Source organism: Emydura macquarii, unplaced genomic scaffold (genome assembly GCF_026122565.2).
Source record: "Emydura macquarii macquarii isolate MOO-44397 ecotype Brisbane River unplaced genomic scaffold, CSIRO-AGI_Emac_v2 contig_1230, whole genome shotgun sequence".
Lineage (NCBI taxonomy): Eukaryota > Metazoa > Chordata > Testudines > Chelidae > Emydura > Emydura macquarii.
In genome coordinates, this window is record NW_027131367.1 from 14524865 (window position 1) to 14547635 (window position 22771).

The 22771-nt window shown below is 51.6% G+C and overlaps 2 protein-coding genes across 3 annotated transcripts in view; one reads left to right on the forward strand and one right to left on the reverse strand.

The window, feature by feature from the left end:
* The first annotated feature begins 242 nt into the window (after window positions 1–242).
* Window positions 243–5386, forward strand: AANAT (aralkylamine N-acetyltransferase). Its single transcript, XM_067547848.1, has 3 exons — window positions 243–462; window positions 3314–3468; window positions 5081–5386. Exons 1-3 carry the CDS (start codon window positions 306–308, stop codon window positions 5384–5386), a joined length of 618 nt encoding a protein of 205 aa, XP_067403949.1. The 5' UTR covers window positions 243–305.
* Window positions 5387–9169: 3783 nt separating this feature from the next.
* RHBDF2 (rhomboid 5 homolog 2) overlaps window positions 9170–22771 on the reverse strand; it is a 72643-nt gene continuing 59041 nt past the window's right edge. For both annotated transcript variants that reach the window (XM_067547607.1, XM_067547608.1), the window contains 8 exons: window positions 20943–21104; window positions 20071–20177; window positions 19230–19293; window positions 18761–18855; window positions 17963–18038; window positions 17166–17266; window positions 16509–16662; window positions 9170–12768 (listed from right to left, as the gene is read on the reverse strand). In XM_067547607.1, the coding sequence (XP_067403708.1) occupies window positions 12349–12768; window positions 16509–16662; window positions 17166–17266; window positions 17963–18038; window positions 18761–18855; window positions 19230–19293; window positions 20071–20177; window positions 20943–21104 (1179 nt within the window). In that variant the 3' untranslated portion in view covers window positions 9170–12348. The remainder of the gene's footprint in view (window positions 12769–16508; window positions 16663–17165; window positions 17267–17962; window positions 18039–18760; window positions 18856–19229; window positions 19294–20070; window positions 20178–20942; window positions 21105–22771) is intronic.

Sequence of the window (22771 nt, forward strand, 5' to 3'; positions counted from 1 at the left end):
GTACCATGCCAGAGTCCCATCTCCGTGACCGGTGGGCCCCTCATTTGCGTTGTGGTGGCAATTATGTCTGAGAGCCCGAGTGTGTTTGCGCTGGCAGGCTGTGTCGCTGTGTAAGCTCAGGCGGGGCACGACATGCATATATAGCGAGGGGAGCAGGCTGCCTAATCCAGTATGTGCTTGGCAGGTATTTTTAGCCGGTGGCAGATCACGCTGGAGAAGATTTACTGAAATAGCCACTCGCTGACGACGCCGGTGGCCAAAAAGAGGAGACGTTTACGGAGGAGACCCCGAAATAAAGAAGGAAGATGTCCGTGATCAGCGCCTTGCCTTTCCTGAAGCCCATTCACCAGAGGCCTCTCCGGAGCTCCCCCGGACGCCAACGCCGACACACGCTTCCCGCTAGCGAGTTCCGGTGCCTCACACCCGAGGATGCAATCAGCGTGTTTGAGATTGAGAGAGAAGGTAAGAGCCCTCCTTCCCCACTCGCCTACTGCCTCCATCCTGCTTGGCCAAAGAATAGTTCCCCAACCCTTAATTGGGAAATACACCCAGCACTGGTGTGCAAGTGGAAATGTCCCTCTTTCTGCCGGGGACCAAAGCTGAGCACCCATGATTAAACACAGATAGGAACAGCTGAGACTTATTACACCATGCGTGTTAGAAGCTGGAGGCCAAAGCACTGTACAGAGCTAAACAAATAGTGAAGAGAGAAATGGAAAGAAAGAATGAGTGACCCATTTACCTCTGACCCAGCGTCAATAGTGTCATATCTGCAACAAGCTCCCGTCACCTTGTTTTGCAAGGGTATTTGAGAACTCACCTACCTGCGATAAAGCCAGCTAGCCCCCCCCTTCCCACCCCTCAGGCACAGGGAGAATCACGGAGGTGGAGATAGCTTTGGGTTTGATGGAAGAAAGGTGTTATATGGTGGAACCCACTTACAGAGCCACCTCCTGGTGCCACTGGAGCCAATAGCAAAATTCCTAGACTCCGTGGAGCCACACTGAAATCACATTTATTCACATACCAGCACCACTCTCCAGAGAGTCTCCCTGCAGCCAGGAATGTAGCGTGCACTTTGGGATGTATTGGAAAGCACTTGGCCTCTTATCCTGCCCTAGGAAGGGCTCTTGGCCATAGCAGAGTCACTAGGGCCAGATTCCATTGGGAATAAAAGAACCCTTTTCCTCCAGGTGGGGTGTTTCCTCCTTGCTGCGTGCTTCCGACACAGAAGGCAGCTGGGATTCAAACAGCTTAGTCAGAACAAACGTTTCAGGTCTGCAAACCCCAGAGTTACAGAGCAAGTGATTACTGGAGCCAAGAGCATTTGCAGCTAGTCTAGTTCTCATGAGATTTCGCAGGGTCTGCAAGACCTGCCAACCATGGGCTGCATCACCACTCAGTTCTGGGCTGAATTTGGCCCTTTGTTCCCCCTCATGATAATTTTGAAGGAATACCAGCAAACCTGACAGACAAGAGGGGAGTAATTTCCATGCGGCAGCCCTGCACCCCTGCGGTCAGCAATGGCCAACAGCAAAAGACATCATAGCATTATCCTGCAATATCCACCGATGAGAACTTGCCACATGCGGTATAGAAGGGAGGGTTTTCCATTAGTGACAAACAAGACCAGATTCTCCCTCATGTCATTGACACCTGCACAAGGGAGAGCAAAGTGGATGTAAACCCTTCCATTCTGATCTCTTTTGCACAGATGTAAATGACTGCATGAGATATACAGGGCAGTGGAGAACCGGACCTGGAAATCAAAGCTGGGAGGAGCCCAGAGCAAAGCAAGAGAAATAACACAGCTGTTCTCAGAAGGCAATACACTTCCCACATTCCCAAACCCTAAACACAAAGGCTCAGATCCACACAGGTACTGAGGTGCCAAAATTCAAGATTTCGGCACGTAAATCCCAGTTTTGACTCCACTGAGATGCACAAAACTGCCTTCATTGACTCAGGGCCTAGGTGTTCAGAGCAGAAGTTCCCTAGGCAACTGGGTTCCTGCCTCTAAGTACGCGCACCGCTGCCTTCCTCCAGGCACGTCCCACCTAAGCCGCAGCACGATTCATGAACCAGGGGAAGACAGGCATTCGGCACCTGACCTGGTAGGCGTACGCAAAGGCTGCCTCTCAGATCGGGTCCCATTCAAAAGCCGGCTGGAGGTGGTGGTGGCAGTACGGTCCACGGTGTAACCGGACGGCAGAATTGTTCTCTCAGTCTCAGGTCCGAGATTGAAAGAGAGAAGGATTCCGTAGCTCAGTGGTTAGAGCGCTCTCCTGAGAGCAGGAGACCTCCAGTTGGTTGGCATGGTGCGAGGCAGGGGCCTAATTCATTCCTGCAAGCAGTGACTTGGTGCCAAAGCTGCCTGCCTCCAGGCGGCTCGTTGCTGTCTGGGGAGAGAGAGGCACCTACCTCGGGGCTGCAGAGTGACACCTCTCGGAGAGGAGTGGGGCTTAGCACGCATCCCTCTCCTCAGAATCTCCCCGTGGCTGGGCTAGGTGGCTCCGCACTTAGCGTACTGGCTTTGCGGATCCCAGCGTAGGGCGCCCGTCTCTCCCCGTTCATTGTATAGGGAGCCGAGGTGCCTAACTCGGCTTGGTGGATCCCAGTGGGTTCCTGTGACGCCTAAAGTTCGGTGCTGAGAGGCTCAGTGTGGCAACGCCGACGTCCCTTCATGGATCCCACCCAAACTACTTTTACCTCTAACCACATTTCCCTTTGACTGAGCTTTTCCCAAGCTGTCGAGACTGTCACAATCTCAGGAGGGGTGTTTTTCAAATCAGTGAGCAGGAACTTTGAAACTCTCTAAGTGTCTGGACTGGTTTTCAGTTGGAATGCTGTAGGAGTGGCTCAGGAAATCCACAGGGACATGGTGAACTCGTGACCCTTCAAGCACTTTCCAGGATCAGAACAGAGCAGGCACTGGTTCCTAGAACAGTCCTCCTGCTAGGGAGAGCCAAAGGCTTTGCCACCTCATGGGGGAAGTGCCCGACTTCTCAAGGGAAGTAAGTTACAGAAGAGGTATGGGTGAGAAGGAGGAATCTCGGTCCTTTCTGGCCATGTCCTTCTGGCTTCTCCTACTGGAAGCAGAGACAGGCTTGAGCCACAAAGTTCAGATTTGGATCCAAAATTTCCCCAGAGTTCACAAGTTCCTGGATCCACGGTTTCAGTTCACGCCCCTCATTTGTTAAGCTCCAGTTCCCACCATCAATTAGCCTGTGTTTCTCCCAGCCTAGGGGAGGCTGCAGTGGCGCTCCAAGAAGCTGCTCCCTCTTGACATTGCCTCATTTTTGTTCTTCAACAGCATTTATATCGGTTTCGGGCGACTGCCCCCTTCACCTAGATGAAATCCGCCACTTCCTGAACCTGTGCCCAGAGCTGTCGCTTGGCTGGTTTGAAGAAGGTCGGCTGGTTGCTTTCATTATAGGGTCCCTTTGGGACCAGGAAAAACTCTGCCAGGTAAGAAACAACTCCTGTTGTTGCATCTCGTCTCTGTTTCCTTTCCATGCTTGGGATGGAGATGAGGACAATAGAGCTTGTGCGAGAGGAGGCTGGAGTCCAACATGCACAGGCATGACTGTAGTTATGGGGGGTTACCACTGCTCCAAGGGAGAATTTGTGACCCATTTGCTGAGCAGAGCACCCAAATGCAGGGAAGGAGCGGGGGGCTGCTCCAGGTACCTAATGAGTTCACTTAGGGAGACACCCACTTTTATATTTATTTCAAAGGGTGGGGGAGAGGCTCCATTCTCCATCCCACTCCAGCTTTACAGTCACGGCTCAGCCCGATACATCTGCCAAAAAGGCTTTTCCGTTTCAGAGACAGCAACCACCGTTGGGGCAACAGAGATTTGGCTAAGTGTCACAGTAACGCACGTTCTGGATTGCTTTCTCAGTGTCTGCAAACCTCCCCAGCTCTATTCTAAGGGGCTGCATCCTTACAGACAGGGCTTAATTGGTGCCAGGGCTTGAGCCCCAGTGCCTCTAGGCTTCGCAGTTCATAGCCCCGGCAGCTCTGGGCTTGCCGCGTCAGTTAGAAATGCAAAGAAATTTCTTGAGCCCCGGCACCTCTATCATTCCCGATTAAGCGCTGCTTACAGACTAGAAATGGAGAGGTAAAAATTCCCCAGCCGCAGCTTTCATTCATAAAGTAGATACTATTGAAAGCCCAAACGCAACCAACACACACCCTCACTAGTTTCATCGAACAACTGCAATACAAAGTAGGAAAATGGCCTGGTGACAAACACACTTACCCCTTAGTCAGCCTCTCTTATCTGCAACGCATTTGACAAAGCGAGCGATTTCCACAAGCAATCTGGAGTACATCCATTGCTGGAGAGAGAGTTCTTGCAGTATTAATTGCTACAGGATAACTCAGTTCTTTGAGTGGTCTCATTACTTGCTTTTATTGCTTTGGTATTAAACACGTTTGGAAGTCACCTGGCGTGTTTTAATATTAAAAAAAACCCTTTACGATGACAAGTAATTCAAAATAAAGAGAGCATTGGAAGCCTTTGTAGGGAGGAAGGAGCATCCCCTAAATTGGTTAGAGCAGGAAACTAGGAGATTGGGCTCCTGGAGTGCATGCCTAGTTCTGTCACTGCCTCTCTGGCACCCGGGGCAAGTCACATAGGACCTGATTCTCAGGAAGGGCTGAGCAGCCACAGCTCCAATTAAAGTCATTTGGAGATGGAGACTGGGAGGTGGGGATTGGGAGCTCAACACCTCTGAACAATCAGGCCCTAAACCTCTCCGCGCCTCAGTTTCCCTCTGCGCGACATGGGGATGATGTCAGTGTGCAGGGATAGTGTGCCCCTTTTGGCATCATCTGCGAGGCATTTTCTACTTGGCCAACGCCTCCAAGGAACGTCCAGTGGGTTGGACAAGAGCCGCAGCTGGTGTGCATCTGTCTACTCCTATGGAAGCTGCTCATTCACACCAGCTGAGGATCCGGCCCGTTACGTCTGCAGCCTGGTCAAGTTAACGCGACTTATACAGGACTAGCGGGCACGGCGGCAGCGCACAACCCTCCCTCTGACATGCTTTGCTGTCTCCCTTCCCCTGGCAGGACGCGTTAACTCTGCACAAGCCCCATGGCACTGCAGTGCACATCCACGCGCTGGCAGTACACCGCACCTTCCGCCAGCAGGGCAAGGGCTCCATCCTGATGTGGCGCTACCTGCAGTACCTCCGCTGCCTACCCTACGTGCGGCGGGCCGTGCTGATGTGCGAGGACTTCCTCATCCCCTTCTACGAGAAGTGCGGCTTCAAGGTGCGGGGCCCCTGCGAGGTCAGCGTGGGCTCGCTGGCTTTCATCGAGATGCAGTACCCCGTGCGCGGCCATGCCTTCATGCGCAGAAACAGCGGCTGCTGAGATCACTTCTTCCCCCAGTGTTGATGCTTCTCAGGCAGTGTTAGGGTCAGGCACCACCCAAGCACAGAGAAGCAGAGCTGAGCAGCAGCAGCTGCTATCCTTACAAGCAGCACCCGTTCTCACTGCTGACTTTTGTGCCTGGGATTCCAGCTGGCTGCAGAGCTGCCTTTTAAAGAATAGGTCCAGATTCAGCCCTCTCGCCTCTGAACTGGTCCGAGCCCTGTCACAGCCACTGAACTTACCGATATGGAGTGAAAGACAGCGGAACCACAGTAAGCAGCCACGCCTCTTCTCCCGCTCAAAGCTCAGCAGGCAGGTGCCATAAGGCTACAGCTGGTGGGGTTTGCCCTCACCAGGACAGGTGCATGTCAATTCCGGCTAGTCCTAGGCCTCCCCTTTAGCTCCTGGCTTTAAAAGCAGCCATGGGAGTAAAAGTTCCGAGAGCATGTTATGCAATTAGAGAGGGGAAAAAAAAAACACATTGCCTGAGAAGCAGCACCGCCCGGATCAGTTTACCGATTCCCTGTGTTTTTGTTCTGTGTTCTTGGCCTTGGAGCATTTGACACAAAAGCGGAATGCACTCTGATGTGGCAGGCGTCTCTCTTGCGCTCTGCTGAGAAAAGCTGTCCACGCCTTCTCACGCTAGTTGCTGCCAAGCATTAAATGGAATCCGTGCTTGCGTGTTGTGTACATATGTGAAATAGATTCAGCTATGCTAGGTCTAGCTAGTCTCCCCCTTCTTCACCCTCCTGAAGTGATCCGTTGGTGTGAGAAAGCCTGCATTATTATTATGGGACCAGAGATGGGTGCCCTGGCTCCAACAGACGAGGGCACCAACTTCCAAAAACCACAGCATGCTCCAACCCTAAGGGAGAGCAGAATAGGACGTGGGACTCAATGCTCTCTAAGCCAAGTAAGGAGGCAACACCACTGGAGACAGTGGCCCATCAATCCCCACTCCAAATGGTTATTAAGAGGTAGCTTTTTCAACAGACCCATTAAGATACATTTGTAGTCCTCACCTAGTGAAATCCAAAGCACTGCTGTAGTGGCTCCTGAGAACCACAGATGAAGAATCAGTCCCATCACACTGATCTGATACTCACACAAGATTTTGCAACACTGCTTGGTTTATTCCTTAAGAAAAAGAGGGTACATCATCCCTCTCCCCCCCCAGACCGTTGCTGTGTATAGACAAGCGCTCCTAGTTCATGTCATCCTGGCTAACTGGAAAGGTGAAAGCCCGCCCTGTGCTGTTTGTTTGTCAGTTCTTTTGTTAATCGGCAAATAAAGAATTTATTTGTTTTGTTTTCTAATGGGGATCTTGATTTTGTTTTTGTCCTGGGACACAATTCACCAGCCGGTCACAGAGTTAGACAAAGGACGTGGTGCAGAGTGCAGTTTGCATACTTGAGAAGAGCCAGTGGACTCAAAAAGCCAATGGGCCACATTAAAAAAAAAAAAAAAAAGCCAGTAGGGCACAAAGCATCTTTCCCCTTTTTAGCCAAGTCTAAAAGTCAAGGGAAGGTTGGAGGTATCCAGTCAGCTGCACAGAGTAACATTTGACACAAAGGTGGGGTGCAAAAGAGACAGAAATAACCTCCCCCACCCCCCCAATAATCTGAAAGATTGTTGCTGCAGAGATAACGCAGGATGACAACTCTTCACTCTCTTCTGCTGCCTTCCCTCGTTTGGGCCTCTGAAGCAGCCCAGGAGGTGATCATTGGCGCTAGATGTGCAGCCTTTCCATAGATCTTCAGGAGCTCCATCTGCTTTCCAAAGATATCCAGCATGTCTCACCTTCCTATCCTCCCCTTGCAAGAAAAGCAAGGACAGTTGTGCCTGCCTGGACTTTGATTTCATTCAGAACAGATTTTTAAACCAATCCTTTCCCATCCTAGGGATTTACAGCAGAAGGGAGGCGAAAGCTGTTTTGTGCAGGACGGAGGAAATGCCCTCCTACATTAGGGATGTCTTTTGTAATGAAGGACAGATCAGAGAGCTCTCATACGACCGGGCTGCTGTCAGCACACCACAAACACAGCGACACTTCACACGCTCTTCCACACCCGGACTAGGCCTGCCTGCTGTGTTCTCGCCATCACAACTGCTTGAGTTTAGTTTAAAGCAGGAAGGACATGATTGCCATCCACCCCACGCCAGCTCCACCTCCTCCCACCTGACCCTGCTCACCAGGCAATTACCATGTTTAGGAGATCCCCCCCCCCCCTTCTCCTTAGAAGGGGAACTCTGGCCCTGGCTATGCCAGAAAACTTTGCGTTATAGAAATGTCTGTTTAGGGTGTGGCTTTTGTGAAGCTTCTTGACCCCCCAAAGCCCTAGCATGGACGGAGCGACGTCAGCAAGAGTCCTTTGGCCAGGACAGTTTATTTTGTTTGGGGACCTGCTATAAGCTACATTAGCAAAAGCATGTGTTGCTAGTGTAAGCTGTCTGCACAAGGAGGGTTTGCTGGGGTAGCTACACGGGCAAACCTTTCCTAATGTCAGCTAGGCCCTGTGTCGAGTGACAGCTCTGCTCCTTCCACTCAGTCTGTTACCGCCTCAAGGCACTCGTTTAAAATCCCACGCCAGCACCTTTGGCCCAGAGGCAAGCCTCTCAGAAGTACCAAAGCCTCTCTGAAGTACCAAAATTAGCCAGCTGCTTGGTCCAAACAGCACAGGGGAAGGCTTCCACTGTAGGAGACCGCTACTCCAGGGAAGGGTGCTGCAGGAGCAAGAGGGACAGCTGTTCCTGGGGCAGTCAAAGCAGGCAGCATTTAAAGCCTAGGTGTGAGAGGGGAGAGCAGGAAGGAGGCAGTTAGCACTAGCCAGAGCTATGGCCAGGACAGCACCATTTGTCACCACACAAGCCAGGCTTGAGTTCTGGGGCTGCAAACTCCCCAGAATGGAGTCTAAGGATGCCACAAACCACTTGGAAGTCACCCCGCGGGGTTTGTCACTGGAATACCCTTGATTTTCTCCCAGTGCCAGAATTCAGCTGCTTAGTGAGTTTCACAGACAGCAAAACCTTGTTAAATCTGCAGTAGGAGACCCTTGCAGGTGACCAAGTCTGTGAATGAGGAAACCCACAACTAAAGAAATAAACGATATCCTCATCGCAAAGTGCCGTTACAGAGGGTCTTATCTAGCACCAAGGCAGAGACGCCAGCTGACTTCAGTGAGAGGGGATATAGCATTCGCCGTATATAAAATGCATGGAAGGCTGGTTCAGCACGCTCTATTACAGGAAGGATCATCCAGTGGTTAGAGCACTAACCTAGAGTCTTTGAAGACCTGGGTTCAGTTCCTTGCACAACCAGAGATCTCCTGTGTGACTTTGTGCAAGTGACTTAAGTCTTTGTGCCTCAGTTCCCCCACCTGTGAAACAGGGACAACACCATGGCCCTACCTCCCAGGCCCGTTAGAGGGCGAGGTGCTCAGATGCTAAGTAAGTAGCATGGTAATACCTTTGCTAAAGTGAGGAAGCTGTAATGAGACCTCACTCTTCTCTCTTGACTGGGCGTTAGTGTGAGGGCACCTGCACCGGGAGAATGACTGCATTTGGGAGAAGAACTCTGGGAGCAGTAGCGGGATCTGCTATAGGGTAACTGACCCACGCACATTAAGGAGACAGACAGGCTAATAAAGAAGTTAGACAGTTTGTATTTCACCATCATTTAATTTATGCTTCGGCTTTAGAGTCAACCACGGTTCTGTTTATTCCACCCTCCCTGCCCCCAACTGGTCACAAAACAAGTGTCTCAGTGTTTGCATTACCTCCACCTAGTGTCATCCGGCCAAGGGCAGCGCCTGAGTGTGGACAATGGGCTTTGGGCACTTCTCATTAAATACACAGAGAAACGTCTTAAAGAAGAGACGGTGTTTTAAAGCATCAGTGACGACAGGGCAAAGCTCCAGTTTTTGGACACGAGAGCATGGAGGAGGGAGAGGGGGAGAGAGTGGGAATAGCAAGTGGCCAGTGATGCAGTAATGAAGCGCACACTGTACACAGCCAGCCCACCTGTGCAGGGAAGATGCTGGGGCTGGACACCAGCACAGAGGGGTAGAGAATGGTTTGTCTTTGCTAATGCAGGAAGAGGCTGGTTCCCACATGCACGAGTGTGAGGGAAGCGGTTTGATTGCTGTGAAATGGATCAGCTGAAGGGGGCCATCTCCCCGCTTCAATTACAGAGACGGCTGCTCACAAGCCAGACAAGCCTTTCGAGTGCTTAGAGCACCGCGCACCACCTCCCCATTCTGCCATGGCTCAGACCACGCCGCCAGGCTCCTACCTTCATTAGAGGCAGGTGAAGGAGAGAAATCCAGGCATTCATGATTTGAGCTAACTGCCGCAAAGTCGTCATCTACCAACCCTCGGCCCAGTCCCGCTGGAAAATTCTGGCTCCGTGAAATGTAGGTGTTCTCTTTGAAGACAGCACTTAGGAAACATGTCAGACCAACCAGCGCAGAATGGGACATCCCTGCCTAGTCATAGAAGACGTAGAGCCCGTGCGGAAGCAAGGCAAGCTGCCTCCTTTATTGCAGACCCAACCCCCACCCACCTCCGTGCGGGAGATGGCAATTCGGTCTCCATCTGTTATTCAGGCCTTCACCTCACTGCTGAGTGGGCCAACTGGGCAAGTGTGTGTGACGTGGATACACGTCTTTGGGCACAGGGCTGCGAGCCCGTGGTGCATGGCATGCAGCGTACTTAACAGCCGGCCAAAGGTAAACATTGCCCGGCCCAGGTTTGATCAGAACTGGGGACCTTAAGGCACATGTCTCAGGTCTTCCTTTTCTTAAACTGCTCTTACAGCTTCCAAAGTCTGCCTGAAAGGAGGCACCTTCCGCTTCTGTTCATAGACGGAATCATTCATTTATTAAGGACTGAAAAAAGAACTTGTACTTGCTTCTTTAAAATAAGACCCAGTAATGCAGCACTGTCACTTCAGACGCCCAGCTCCCCATGGTCCGAGTACCATGTATTACTAGCTGAATTGTTATTTCTCTGTCATGAGATCCAAAGTCTCCTAGTTACAAGCTAAGTAAACCGAAGTTTAATTAACTTAAATTTGAATGGCCAAGTTTCTATACAGGAACACACCATCGAACCCAATAGGATAGTATCTGTCATGCTGTTACTAACTGGATAGTTACCATACGCGGGCCCTAGGAGATGAGGAATAAATTAAGATTTGATGTTTCTCTCTGAGCTTTTTGGTCCATTCTCCAAGACCATGATTTGGACACCGAAGGGATCGCCAGCAGTTCCTCTTTCACCCCAAATCTATCCCACCTCTCCTATGGTTTAAAAGAAATAGGGGGCAACCGTAGGAATCGCCCTGTGACAGTAAGATCATGAGAGAAAAATTCAGAAACCCCAGTGATCTGAAGCAACAAGGGGGGTCATAAATTGCTGACTAACCCACGCCCCCCTTCTTGTGCCTTCTTCAGCAAATGTACAGACACTGACCCAGAATGTCAGCAGCGTGTTACTTTGTTCATCTTTATGACAGTTTCCTGAGCACCTGAGCTAGGAACACGCTGATCCCAGTAGCAAGAGTGTGATGGAGGCAAGTCCAGTTTCTCAGTGTAGTCTGCTTCTCTGTGCTTACAAAGGAAAACTCCAGCCTCATACAAATCCTATTCCTTGCATCTGATCCCAAAGAGCAAACTGGTTTGAAAAAGGGGGCTTAACTATTTTAAAGATCAAACAGAAAAAAGTTTGGGATACGTTGATGATGGAGATCGGGACTGGAAAAAAAAAAAAAAAAAAGCGTTGGTGTGCATCCAATTCCATCCCCCCTCCGTAGGCTGAAGTGGTACCTGAAATATGCAAACCTGGATTTCCACAGAGCAGTTTGCACAACAAAGCGCTACTCCACTTGAGTAAGCGGGCAGAATTAGCCCCTACCCACCACATTGGAAATCAGACTCTGCATCAGCCTGAGAAGTGTCATAAAAAACAGTCAGCTGCCTCTGAGCCAGGCAACAGCATTCACTGAACGGAGCCGCTAGAACGGCCACCCGTATTCCCAGAGAGCACTAGAGGACTTTTACTAGTGAGCCTTTAGCTCGGGAACTGGGGCTGATCACTGGTGTTTTCCTCTAGAACCTATGGAGGTAAGAAATAGTGACATATAAAAAAGTGGCCCCTGCAAAAGGGGCTTGGTTTTCACAGTACGATTCACAGTACTTGAAAGGCACCGTGACAAGGGATGTGGCTACAAGAGGGGAAGCTCCGTCTCACACTTCTCGTAAGGAGGGGCGGGCTGCCGGTCAGGAAAGGGAGAACAGCGAAACAGATGGAGCAAGGGAAAAAGGCAAATTGCAGCCGGAGCTCAGCGAGTCAGCATCTTGTCGTTAAGGTGCTTTCAAGGCAACCACTGAAACGCCTCAGTCTTGGGGTTCAGTCCCGTCAGGAAGGAGCCAGCAATCCCACGATGGAAGGATTCACTGAGGGCCAGAGGCAGAGGTGCTGGCGAGGGTTGTTCCGCAACGCAAGTCCCTGCACGGGGTTGTCAGCTCAGAGCACAGCCCAGCACGGTGGCCTTTCCCCAGTATGGAACGAAAGCACCGAAGTCTCACGTGTTCCCAATTTGGTTCGAGTCTTTCCCAGGCAAAGCAGGCTGCTGGGCTGGCAGCTGGGCCTGGGGATATGGCTTTTCAATGCAGGGTGACAGATGAACTGTCCCACCTTGTCCTGAACGAGTGAAAACCTGATAGGCGTTAGCTCCACTCCTCCCTACTGACCAACAAGGTCAGCTCCTCCCCCGCTTCCTCCAAAATAACAGCACCTGCGCCAGCCCGAAGGGACAGATCGGGGCTAGATCGGGGCACTCAGTGACAAAGTCCACCCCACTGATTTGAAGTCACTTTCCCATTCACGGAGAAAGTCCACCTAGTGCCAACTTTGCTTGTTAAAGTCTCTGCACCATCCTACCCTGTCTCCAGGTGGCGGGGTCAATGCAAAACCTGGTCCAGGTCATACTTCTCACAGAACTTGCTGGTGAAGGGCAGGCAGGTGAGATACTCGATCCAGTGCCAGTTGATGGGGTAGACGTAGAGCCAGACCACAAGGGAGGCAAAGAGACCCACAAAGACCAGCAGGGAGACGATGATCATGACTCGCTTGCGGTACTTGTCCACGGTGCCGAACGTGATGTAGGGGAGGAAGGCGAAGGACAGCAGGAGGCCGCTGAGGAAGCCGAAGATGTGGGCGATGTTGTCTATCCAAGGCAGCAAGCCGCACACAAACAGAAAGAAGACAATCCCAAAGAGGTTCAGAAAAGCCTTCCAGGGCTTCTCGAGGATCTGCCAGCTCTGGAAGAGCTCCACAAAGAGGCAGGCCAGCAAGCCAAACTGTGATCCAGCGGGGCCAACCTGTGGGAGAGAAATATGGGAGTTACAGTAGGTCCCACTTAAACTTAACCCAGTTACAGGAACAAAACAACATGGTCCAGTGGGTAGGACACCCTGGGAATAAAGAGAACGGAGGCTTTATTCCCTGCTCTGCCACTGACTTGTTGTATGACCTGGGGCAAGTCACTGCCTCTTGGCACCTGTATTTCCACTCCCATGCTTTGTCTGCTGGTATGTAGACAGAGGGCTGGGACTAGATTAACCACTGCAAGGGCTCATTCAGCTAGTTTGACATGTGCGGTCCTTCATTTAAAGTCTGAGATGAAATAGCAAGAAACTGCTTCCCTGTGGCCTGGGCTCTGTCTTCTCACTTGCTTTTGCTTTATCACTAGAGGCACCAAGTTAAAAAAAAATTCCAACTCAAGCCAATGATGCTCAAGGCAGCGTTTGTGCATCCAGCTACAACAGAGATCAGCTTTCAGAAGACACGCCTAATTTATCATGGGCAGCAAATAGCCACGGGAGGGTGAGTTGGATCCTGTTCTGGCTCGTGCATCATCCAAGGGCAGAACCTGTTGCTAGTGCAGGTGGGCGAGATAGAAAGAGGCCTAGCAAAGGCGACTGGCCAGCAATGTTCCTTGAGACCACCCCCCACTCTCTGCACACCGGAGGGGCAGGGATGACAGAGGTGAAGCAGAGTGACAGCGAACATGGGGAAGGAAGAATTAACCTGACACTGTTTGCTAGAGGGAAAGGCAAGAGCATGGTGCCTGGGGCTGCTCACAGCTGCTGAGAAGTGGCTGTAGAAAAGGACTGGAGGATTCAGTACTTCGGTTTCCAGAGACAGAGAAAGAGACACAGCACTTCTGGTGACTCAGCAGCAGCAGCCATCACACAGCAAGCTTTGTCTCCTTGCCCCACAGGCTAACTCTTAAACAATCACCCTGAGACCCAATTAAAGGGATTACATGTGTGAGATCTAATTCGAAGTCCATCAGAATTTTGCTGCCAGATTAGCCATCTGCCTGTTGCGTAAACCCGTAGAGTGCCTGTGTGCTCACGTGCGGATACATGGGACAACATGGCACGTGCAAATCCTGCACATGCAGGTAAAGAAGCGGATTAGGGCCAGGCTGCACCTCCAGCATGTCAGAGAAGTAAAAGGGACACATGCGTCATCCACAGCTCAAAAACTTTATTGGACTCTCTTTTTAATCAAGCTACTGTACCTAGGACTCCTGGACTACGACTGATAAGAGAAATCAAGGCCCGATCCCCATTAGCAAGGAGTCTGGAGAAAGATTAATATTTATGCTCACGTTAGGATAGTCTACAGTCAGTTTATACTCAGATTATAAAAAGGAATCCAGGGCGAAGCTATGTCTCTAGTTGTCGCCCTGCCCCCATTTAATACACATTATCACGCGGGGGGGATTTTACCTTAACTCTACAATAATCACCCCTTTCCTTTGGCAAAACGGTCACACAGCCACAGGGAAAGTGCCACTGAGTGCACAAAAGGCTATGTGCTGGGGAGACTCCTGCCCAGGTCAGGCAGTGGGGGGCGGAAGCAGCAAGGAGGAAGAATGAGCGAAAGGCAGCCGCTGCCGTGCAGACTGGGGTCACTTATTAATCCGTCCAAAACCTCCCATCTTAGCTCAGGAACGAGAGCAATCAGTTTAAGAAGTCGAGAAAGCTGGACCACTACCACCGACTCTCTTCCCTCTCTCCAGTTTAGCCACTAGCAGGTCCATCCTGCTGTGGCAGCTGATCCTATTATCCATTTCCTTTGCATCACAGGCTCCCAAACCCACATTCCTGGTCTGGCCAGGAAGCAGGTGGGGAGGGGGCCCGGTTACTGGTTACAAGCAACCAACGGAGGTGCCCTCTCAGCAAAGAGCTGACGGGCAGTCACGCCATGTGCTGCTGGGAGGTGTGAAGAGCAGGATCAGGCAGAGAAAGGGCAAAAGGTACAAGGGAAAACAGCTGCTGGTTGAATCTCGGGGGGGGGGGGGGTGGGGGAAATGTTAAGAGACATTCAATGTGACGTTGTATAAAAAGAAGGATGACCATGCTTATGGCCAGGTACAACCACACTGCTGCACAGGTGTGATAAATCTTACACAAAGTATGCCAGGGCATCATTGGGAAAGTTGTCATCTGCAGAACAGCGTTATCCTGTTTCTGTGCGTGTATTATCCGGGGTATGAAGTTATGAATCTTTGCTCTGTGTTCATGTCTCAAACAGGTGTTCCTGGGTAACACCCACAAGACAGATTCACATGGTTGATGGGCCATCAAGGGGAATCAACTCTTCCAGTGGGCCCCTTCCAAGGGCCTCTGGGAACATATGGACAATGGAGGCATATGGACAGTGACTCAGCAAGGCCCGTAGACCATGTGATCCCGGAGCCATGTTTGAGAGGGTAACTTTCCAGGCAGATGGGCTGAGGGTATCTATGGAGACTGTAACATCACCTTCTCGTCTCTTTCCTGCTCCACAGCTCTGGATTCTGATTTCTAACAAAAAAGAGCTTTGAACAATGGACTGCGGGCCCCCAATATTTGGGATGAAGCAGAGAGACATGACAATCAGCAGATTTAATATCACGGCTATTATCCTGATCTACAAACTCTGAAATCAACTGTAGTGTATAAGGTTCATTTGAACCTTTTAATACCTTTTTATATTAATAGACTTTTTTATACTAAAAACTAAAGGTTTATTAATTTATCTAAGAATTGGCTATAAGTGTGGGTTTTAGATAAGGTCTGGAGTATATTTTGACATGGGTGTATGCCTGGTTCTGTGGAACTGGAAGAACCTACCCCCATGTGATTCTGGGTTTTGATAATCATTTATCACAGAAATCTGGTCTGTCTGGGTGGTGCATGAGGGGCCAGAAGGCCTGAAGGGGACTGTCTGTGGCTTCATAACAACTAGTATAGCATCTGTGACTGGCTTGGTGAAAACTTATGGCAGAGTCTGGGGTACATGCCCTGTATTCTGGCAGTCTGATCTGAGACTGGCGCGCTTAGCTGTGTCCCGGCCAGGCAGTGTGACACGCCAGATCCACACAAGTGCCATGCAGAGCCACCAGACAGTTCACGCTCATTGAGCCATCGCTCACCAAGGGCCCTAGAGCAGAGGCCAGGCCTGGGGCTGTTGTAAAGGTTCGGGGTATGGCAAAGCAGAGAACCAGGGACAGAGATGAGACCTGAATGGTAGTCCAGGTCACCGGTTCCATTTGTGCCCGGTAGGATAAAGGGGTGTCCCCATCCAATGGCTGTTTGATGGCCAGCGTGGTGCAGGCTGGTGGGTCTCCATGTTATTCCAAACGTGCACCCCAAAAAAGCCACCAACACAGCTGTGTGCCTTAGACTCGGAGCCTGAGTGGGGGGGTGTGGGGGGGGGCAACTAAGGCCTGACCCGATTTCAGGGAAGTGGCGGGACCTTTTCACCCTCACGGCTGGCCCCTAGAGAAGGGGCAGCGGGAGACCCACTGGCAGGGCAGAGTGGGGAAGCTGGTGCAGTTGGAGCCTGTGCTGTTGCTAGCTAGAGGGCTGCAGTCTGCGGGGACGTCAGACCCGCACCTTGCAGCTGCACTAAACAATCCTGTTAGCGGTCAAGCCACTGGATCTCTGGCTGGGTACTTAACACCGTCCCCCTCTCTGGGATAAAAGCCCTCTGCTCTTTGCCAACAGGGTTAAAGAGCTACAGTGGAAAACACCTCCCTTCCTGGGTCCCAGAGCGCCCTCACCTCTGCCCTGTACGGCAGGAAGATGGCACTAGCCAGGTTGCCAGTGATTCCGCTGAGGATGAAGATGATAGAGATCCTATGCCAGCCTGCCAGCTTCTCCAAATCTCGGAGGACTGTCATCTGGAAGATCACCGATACCAGGCAGTGAACAATCCTATGGAAAGATACACACAGATCCTTAGATTGCGACCCCCTGCACCTCTCCTGGTCCCTCTCAGCCGACTCCACCGCCCACTCACAGTGGGGAAGAGCTTCTCAGGCCTCATCTAAATCAAAGCCGAACTCATTTCCTACAAGAGGCGTCCTGGCAGAGGAGTCCGTCTAGATTGGCAGCTGCAGAAGGACTCTAGGTGACCGCTGGGTGCAGGGACAGACAAAGGTTTCATTCTTGGAGGCTGGGTGGGGAAAACGCAGCTTCATTCTGTTCTTCACCGACTCTTTACCCATGGCGTGGGTCACGTCAGGGACCATGGTGCAACGAGACAGTGGATCAACCAATGGGCATGCCAGTGTCAAACTGCCAGTTGCATCCTTGGTCCAGGAAGCTTTGTTGGATTGTCTGAGCAACACTGGGCTTGCCGAGGCATAGGCAAAGCTGTGAATGGATGCTCTTGGAAGAATGGAGGATCCCTTCTACCCACCCACCTCGCTTCTTACCCGGCATGAAGGAAAAGGGACAGCCAGAGTCTGTAGAACTGATCGGGGATTTCTGGGTTCAGAAACGGCAGGAGGCCACACACATTATCCAAGCAATGGACCTGAAAGGGAAGGGAAAGTGCTACAGGGTGAAATGAAACCTCTAGCAGCTGCAGCAGCGCTGGCTCACGGCCACACCACAGAGTCTTTGGGGAGAACAGAGATTGGGGAACAAAAGCACCGGCAAGAGCGGACTCCCAGGCCGGACAGCAAAGCACATTCTAAGGCTATCGTCAAGTCCGGCAAAGCAGCCTCGACCTGCCTATGGTGCCTTCACTCAAACCCGGCTGTGAATGGGTCCGGTCAGAGGCGAGAGTGAATCCAACAGGTGGATAAGGAGCAAAGCACAAGGGCAGCGTGGGCGCCCAGCAGGGCTATGGGGTGAGTGGGCTCTTCCGTCATCCCAGGTGATACCCAGGAAGCGTATTTCCCTGCCCCCGAGGTGCCGCGATCCTACTGCAGGTGGCTTCAGGGCCAGGTGCTGCTTTATCAATCAGTGTCTTGTCATTCCCAGAGCACCCCCCCTCTGCAGAGCTGCTCTGCCTGGGATCAGCAAAAAACAACCCATTTTTATTCCCAGCCTCCACTGAGCTAGGGAGTCATCGCCGCACACCAAGCTGCTGGCAGAGAGCTCCCCACTGCCAGTCCATGGAGATACGTGGCTAGCCTGACAATTTGTCAACATTCGGCTCAGGGTTAGGTCCCTCCACCGTGCCCCACATACTTTCTCCAGCCCAGCAGCCCAAGGCCCAGCTCACCTGCGAGCAGAGAGTCGCCTCTTCGTGGAAGTAGCCGTGCATGAACTCGCAGTATTCCCGCGTGGTGATCTCACAGCTAGCGCAGGAGGAGGACACGGGGGGGGGGGGGGGTGTCACTTCTTGTAGGAATCCCTTTCCCACCCCGTGTGTTTGAAGCCCAGCTCCTCATTTATTCTCCCCTCTGTCCATGGACGAGATGGAGGAAATCTGTCCTGTTACGATTTGCTCTAGCTGCCTAACACCACGCTGCATGCACAGCGTCGGGCTGAAGCTCTTCGCTCCCTGCTTGTTAATGCCCTGTGACGTTTTCTGCCTTTCACACATCCCAGCAGAGCGACAGGGACCGTAAGCCAATGACTGGTCAACAGTGGGTGTCCCAGAAGGAAGCATCCTTGAGATCTTTCTTGGAAGAGAAGCGAACCAAAGAAGCCAACCCTCCTGTGATGAGGCACAGCCCCGGCACAGTGTCTCCCGAGACCAGCCTAGTTCAATAGCAGTCTCACAATCGCATGGACATTCGAGATGCACCCAGAGGGATGCAGACAGTCAGACATGCAAAGCCAGATTTATCCCTGGGGCAATTCTAAATGGGGATGAGCTTCACCCCACTGGATCCAGAGAGGTGGTCTCAGATCAGCCCTTGGCTCTCTCATCTCTCCCTTCCCCAGGTAACCCTGGACTGAGGCTATGAATTCTAACTGCATCTGAGCAGAACAGGGATCCCAGCCAGCCACTGGGACGGCAAGGTCCAGCAGTCGCATCAAGAACGCTGCCTGGAGGAGCATGGGCACAGCTTACCTGCCTTTGGTACCGATACAGCACGGTCTCCCTTTGATCTCACAGTCCATGTGCAAAAAGCCAGTGTGGTTGTGTTTGGCCTGATAGGTGCAAATCTAAAAGGAAGAGTAAACAACTGGTTTGAGAATGGGTGAGCTGAACATATCTGTGTCCCTGCAGTCATCCTGTCCATAGCAAAGTGCATATGTGCAGATGGACAGTGGGCGAGGGGAAACTGAGTTCCGCCACCTAGACAATTATCCCAGTGCCTGTCACACTGGGGTGTGCTACATCCAGGACCTTCTTCTCCTCAAACTAGCCTAGGTGGCACTTCCCTGGCCATTTTAGGTGCAGGGGAAGACAAGTGCCTGGACATTTTGTATTTATTTCTCTACCTTTCTAGGACAGGAGCCCTGCCCTGGCATGCTATGGGCACCTCCAATAATGAACAGGAAGGGAAACAATAAAAGATAACTGGGAGACTCCTTACCGGCCACTTGGTAATGTCATCGGGCCAGACGTGAGGTGGGGCGGAGGCCGGCTCCTCACAAGTCCTGTGGAGATGGAGTGATCAGTGAGGAAGGGGTCTGCTGGCACACTGTCTGGGAGCAGCTGACAGCCCAGAGCCTTTTGCTAACACTCCTTGATGGGCACTCTGAGGGGTCCGGGTCACTTTCCTCTCCTTCCACCTCAGTGCAGAACCCCCAGTTCATTCCCTTTGGTCTACAAGGGCCAGACTTCACCATGGACCATCCCGGGGCTGACTGGAGCAGTACAAGGAAGGGGACTGTGTGTGCTGTCTAGTGCAGGCAGTTTAATGTGCTGTTGGATGTACCATGTCATGTGCACACAACTGCAAGCGGCAAATAGGTCAATTAATCTCTCCTCTGTCTCACCCCATAAATTAAGACAAAAACAGACATGGTTAGAGCACAAGACTGGCCGTCAGGATGCCTGGGTTCTATTTCTAACTGACACCAGCCTCCTGTGTGAGCTTAGACAAGACTGTTTCAGTTAACTCTCTCTCCCCTTCTCGATCTTCAAAACAGAGCATGTGTGTTCAGCGAGTGCTTTGAGATCCTCAGCTGCAAGGCAGCACAGGCATAAACATTCTCCCTTCGTGCAACCCTTTTATAGTAGAGCTGGGAACACCAAAGCCGAGAGTACCCATTTCCACCCATCGTATATGGTTCCCAAGCCACCTCGCAGGGTGGCAGGCTATGATGTTAAGGCTCCAATTCCTCATTCGTATTCCACAACCCAACAACCCATCCCGTCCCCTCCCCTTCTCCTAAAGGGCCGCACTCCTTTCCCTGGAGAGGTGTCCATACCTGGGGTCCTGATGACAGACAGCCCCTGATGTTCGCTTCCAGCTGGCGTTGCTGTGGATTGTTGGAGCGTTATACTCCGGCCACTTTGTGAAAGTGGCTAAAGTCTCCTGCAGTTACAGAGAACAGGGATTTGGGGAGGAGGTGTTTTTGTTCTTGGTAAACAGACCGACAGATTTGCTGTGTTCAAACCAGCTCCTTCAAAAATGCTCTATTCAGTCACACCCCACAATTGCCGTCTGCGCTCCCAACACCCACCTGCCTGGCACCATACACCCCATCCCGGACCAGTTTGAGTGAGATGATTCTTTTCCTTGGGGCGAGCTCCCCTTAATTTCTCCTTCCCACGCTGCAGCGGATAGTTCTCATCACAACATTCTGAATCAGGACCTCCTATCTGATGGGCTCCACTTACGTTTCTTTCTTCCTTTGTTTCTAATGGTCTCCACCATGTTAATGTAGATAAGCATAAGAATAAAGGTAAATACAGCCAAGTGGTTTCCTGCATTGTTCACGTGTACAATCTTACACTGCCGAGACCATGAGACACAAAGGTGGATGGAAATGTAAGTGGAGCCCATCAGAAGCGAGATCTGATCCCTAATATCATCGTTCTACTTATACCTAGCTAAAATGGCACGAGACAAGGCCCGAGATCAACACCACTTTGCACCTGAACCCCTCCTTGCCTCACCACTCTTAGTTCTTCACTACCCGGTATCATTCCTGGTTCCTTCCCTAATCTAATCACAGCAAGAGGTAGGTCCCGCCCACTGTACACATTCCAAGCCCTGTCTGCGTTAGTCTTGCAGCTGCACTTGGGATTCCTGGAGGTTTCCTTGGCCCACAGGAGACAGGCAGCCAATTGCACTCACCGAACAATCTTTCCGCTGTGTCTGGATGCAGCCCGAGTTGTCGTTTTGGACACAGCAGCCCGAGCTGCGCTCCAGGTCCCTCTCCTTCTGAATGAGCTTCTCAACCTGCTGGTCCTTGCGGATGCAAGGGGAGAACTTGGCTCCCAGGTGGATCAGGTCAATCTGAAATGCAATACAATTCAACAGGGGTTTTCTCCAGGGGCAGAAAACAAATCTACCCCAGTCTCCTCTACCACAACCCTTCTTCCCTCCCAGCCAGCCACCAGATGTGCCATGGGATGTCTTATTAGGGAAAGCCAGGCAACACCAGCACTAGGAATGGATACTTGATCTTTCCGATGTCGGTGATGTGCACGAGACGTGTGTGACTAACGTTTGATAAGCCTCCATCCCTAGATTACAAGACAAGCAACTTTGAGCGCTCTCTAATCTAGGAATATTATCTTGAGCAGGTTATGATGATGTTCACTGGATGCATATGTGGAGTTAATCCAAAGCAAGATTGCCAGGAAAGGCACCCAGAAAGGGGTGCTTGGTGGATCCCAACAGACACTGCTCTGCAAACAACCTGACATAATACAGAGCCATTCACTTTGACCCCCCATGAGCTCACCAAACTGGTATTGGACCATCAGGGTTCAAAGAGCTCAGGAAGAGAGAACAAAGTACTCTGGTGGATTGAAAAAAGACTCTCCCCTTCTCTGGGGCAGTTATTGTTGGAACAGAAAAACCATCACCTGCAGAGGACATGCGAAGCAGTTAGGCCTTCCTAGACTTCCACAGGCCTGGCAAACCTTTAGTTAAGATCGCATAGACTGTTTATTGTTTTAAAATCCATCTCATGTTATACTTGGTCCCAGCTGTTACGATTAAACAACCCTTTGTTTTAAAAAGGCTGCCTGGTTGCTACGTTCACGGCTGGTCATAGACTCCCCAAGGGAAGAATGGCAGGTAGAATCCAGTCAGATGTGCTGAGTAAGCACAGTCAGGACACAGAGCACAGTAGCCTGGGACCTGGGCTAAGAGTGGGAGACTTGCAGGGTTTCACCTGTAGCAGGGTGAAAACATGCGACCTGAGCGGGTGCACTCAGAGGTGCACCGAGTCCTATAACTGACAGCAACTGCTTCCTCTCCAAAGGCTTTGGGGAGCGACAGCAGAGCGAAACATGCCAAAGGAATGGAGCCTCAGCTCGTGTCAATCAGGGCCGTTCCACTGAGGGTCTGGGGCGAGTTCTCCAGCACAGAAGGATGCACGTAACATGCTGAAGTCCATCCTCCATCTCTCTGGATGAACAGTGAATGGAAGGAGACATTTGGAGGACGCAGGTGGACAACGTGGGCATCATTGGCCGAGCCGGTGAGCTCAGCAAGAGAATCTTCAGATCTAGCTTTTTCGACCGAAAGCAGGTCCTCTTGAGGGTGGGAGACAGATTTCAGACAACCCCTGGGAGATGGGATGGGCCTAATGTACTAGCTCCCTCTGCCTTGGGAGAGCCGGGCCCACGACGCTGTGTCTACACAGCCCACAGCAGCGAGCCCCTCAGCCCAGCTGGACAGACTCAGGCTGGCAGGGCTCAGGCGAGGACAGTCTGAAAATAGCTGCTGGGTAGGCACCACTTCACGGTTACTGCAGCGTTTGGCTCTGAAGCCTGGGGAAGGAGAGGTAGGGGCGGGCTTCAGAGCCCAACCTCCAGCCTGAGCCACAACTTCAAAGAGCTGCGCTGGTGCGAGCTCCGCTAGCGTGAGTCTGTCAAGCCAGGCTGGGCAACTCACTTCCGTGGGCTCTGCAGACATAACCTTTGTGGGTCAGAAGCAGTTTTGATCTGAGT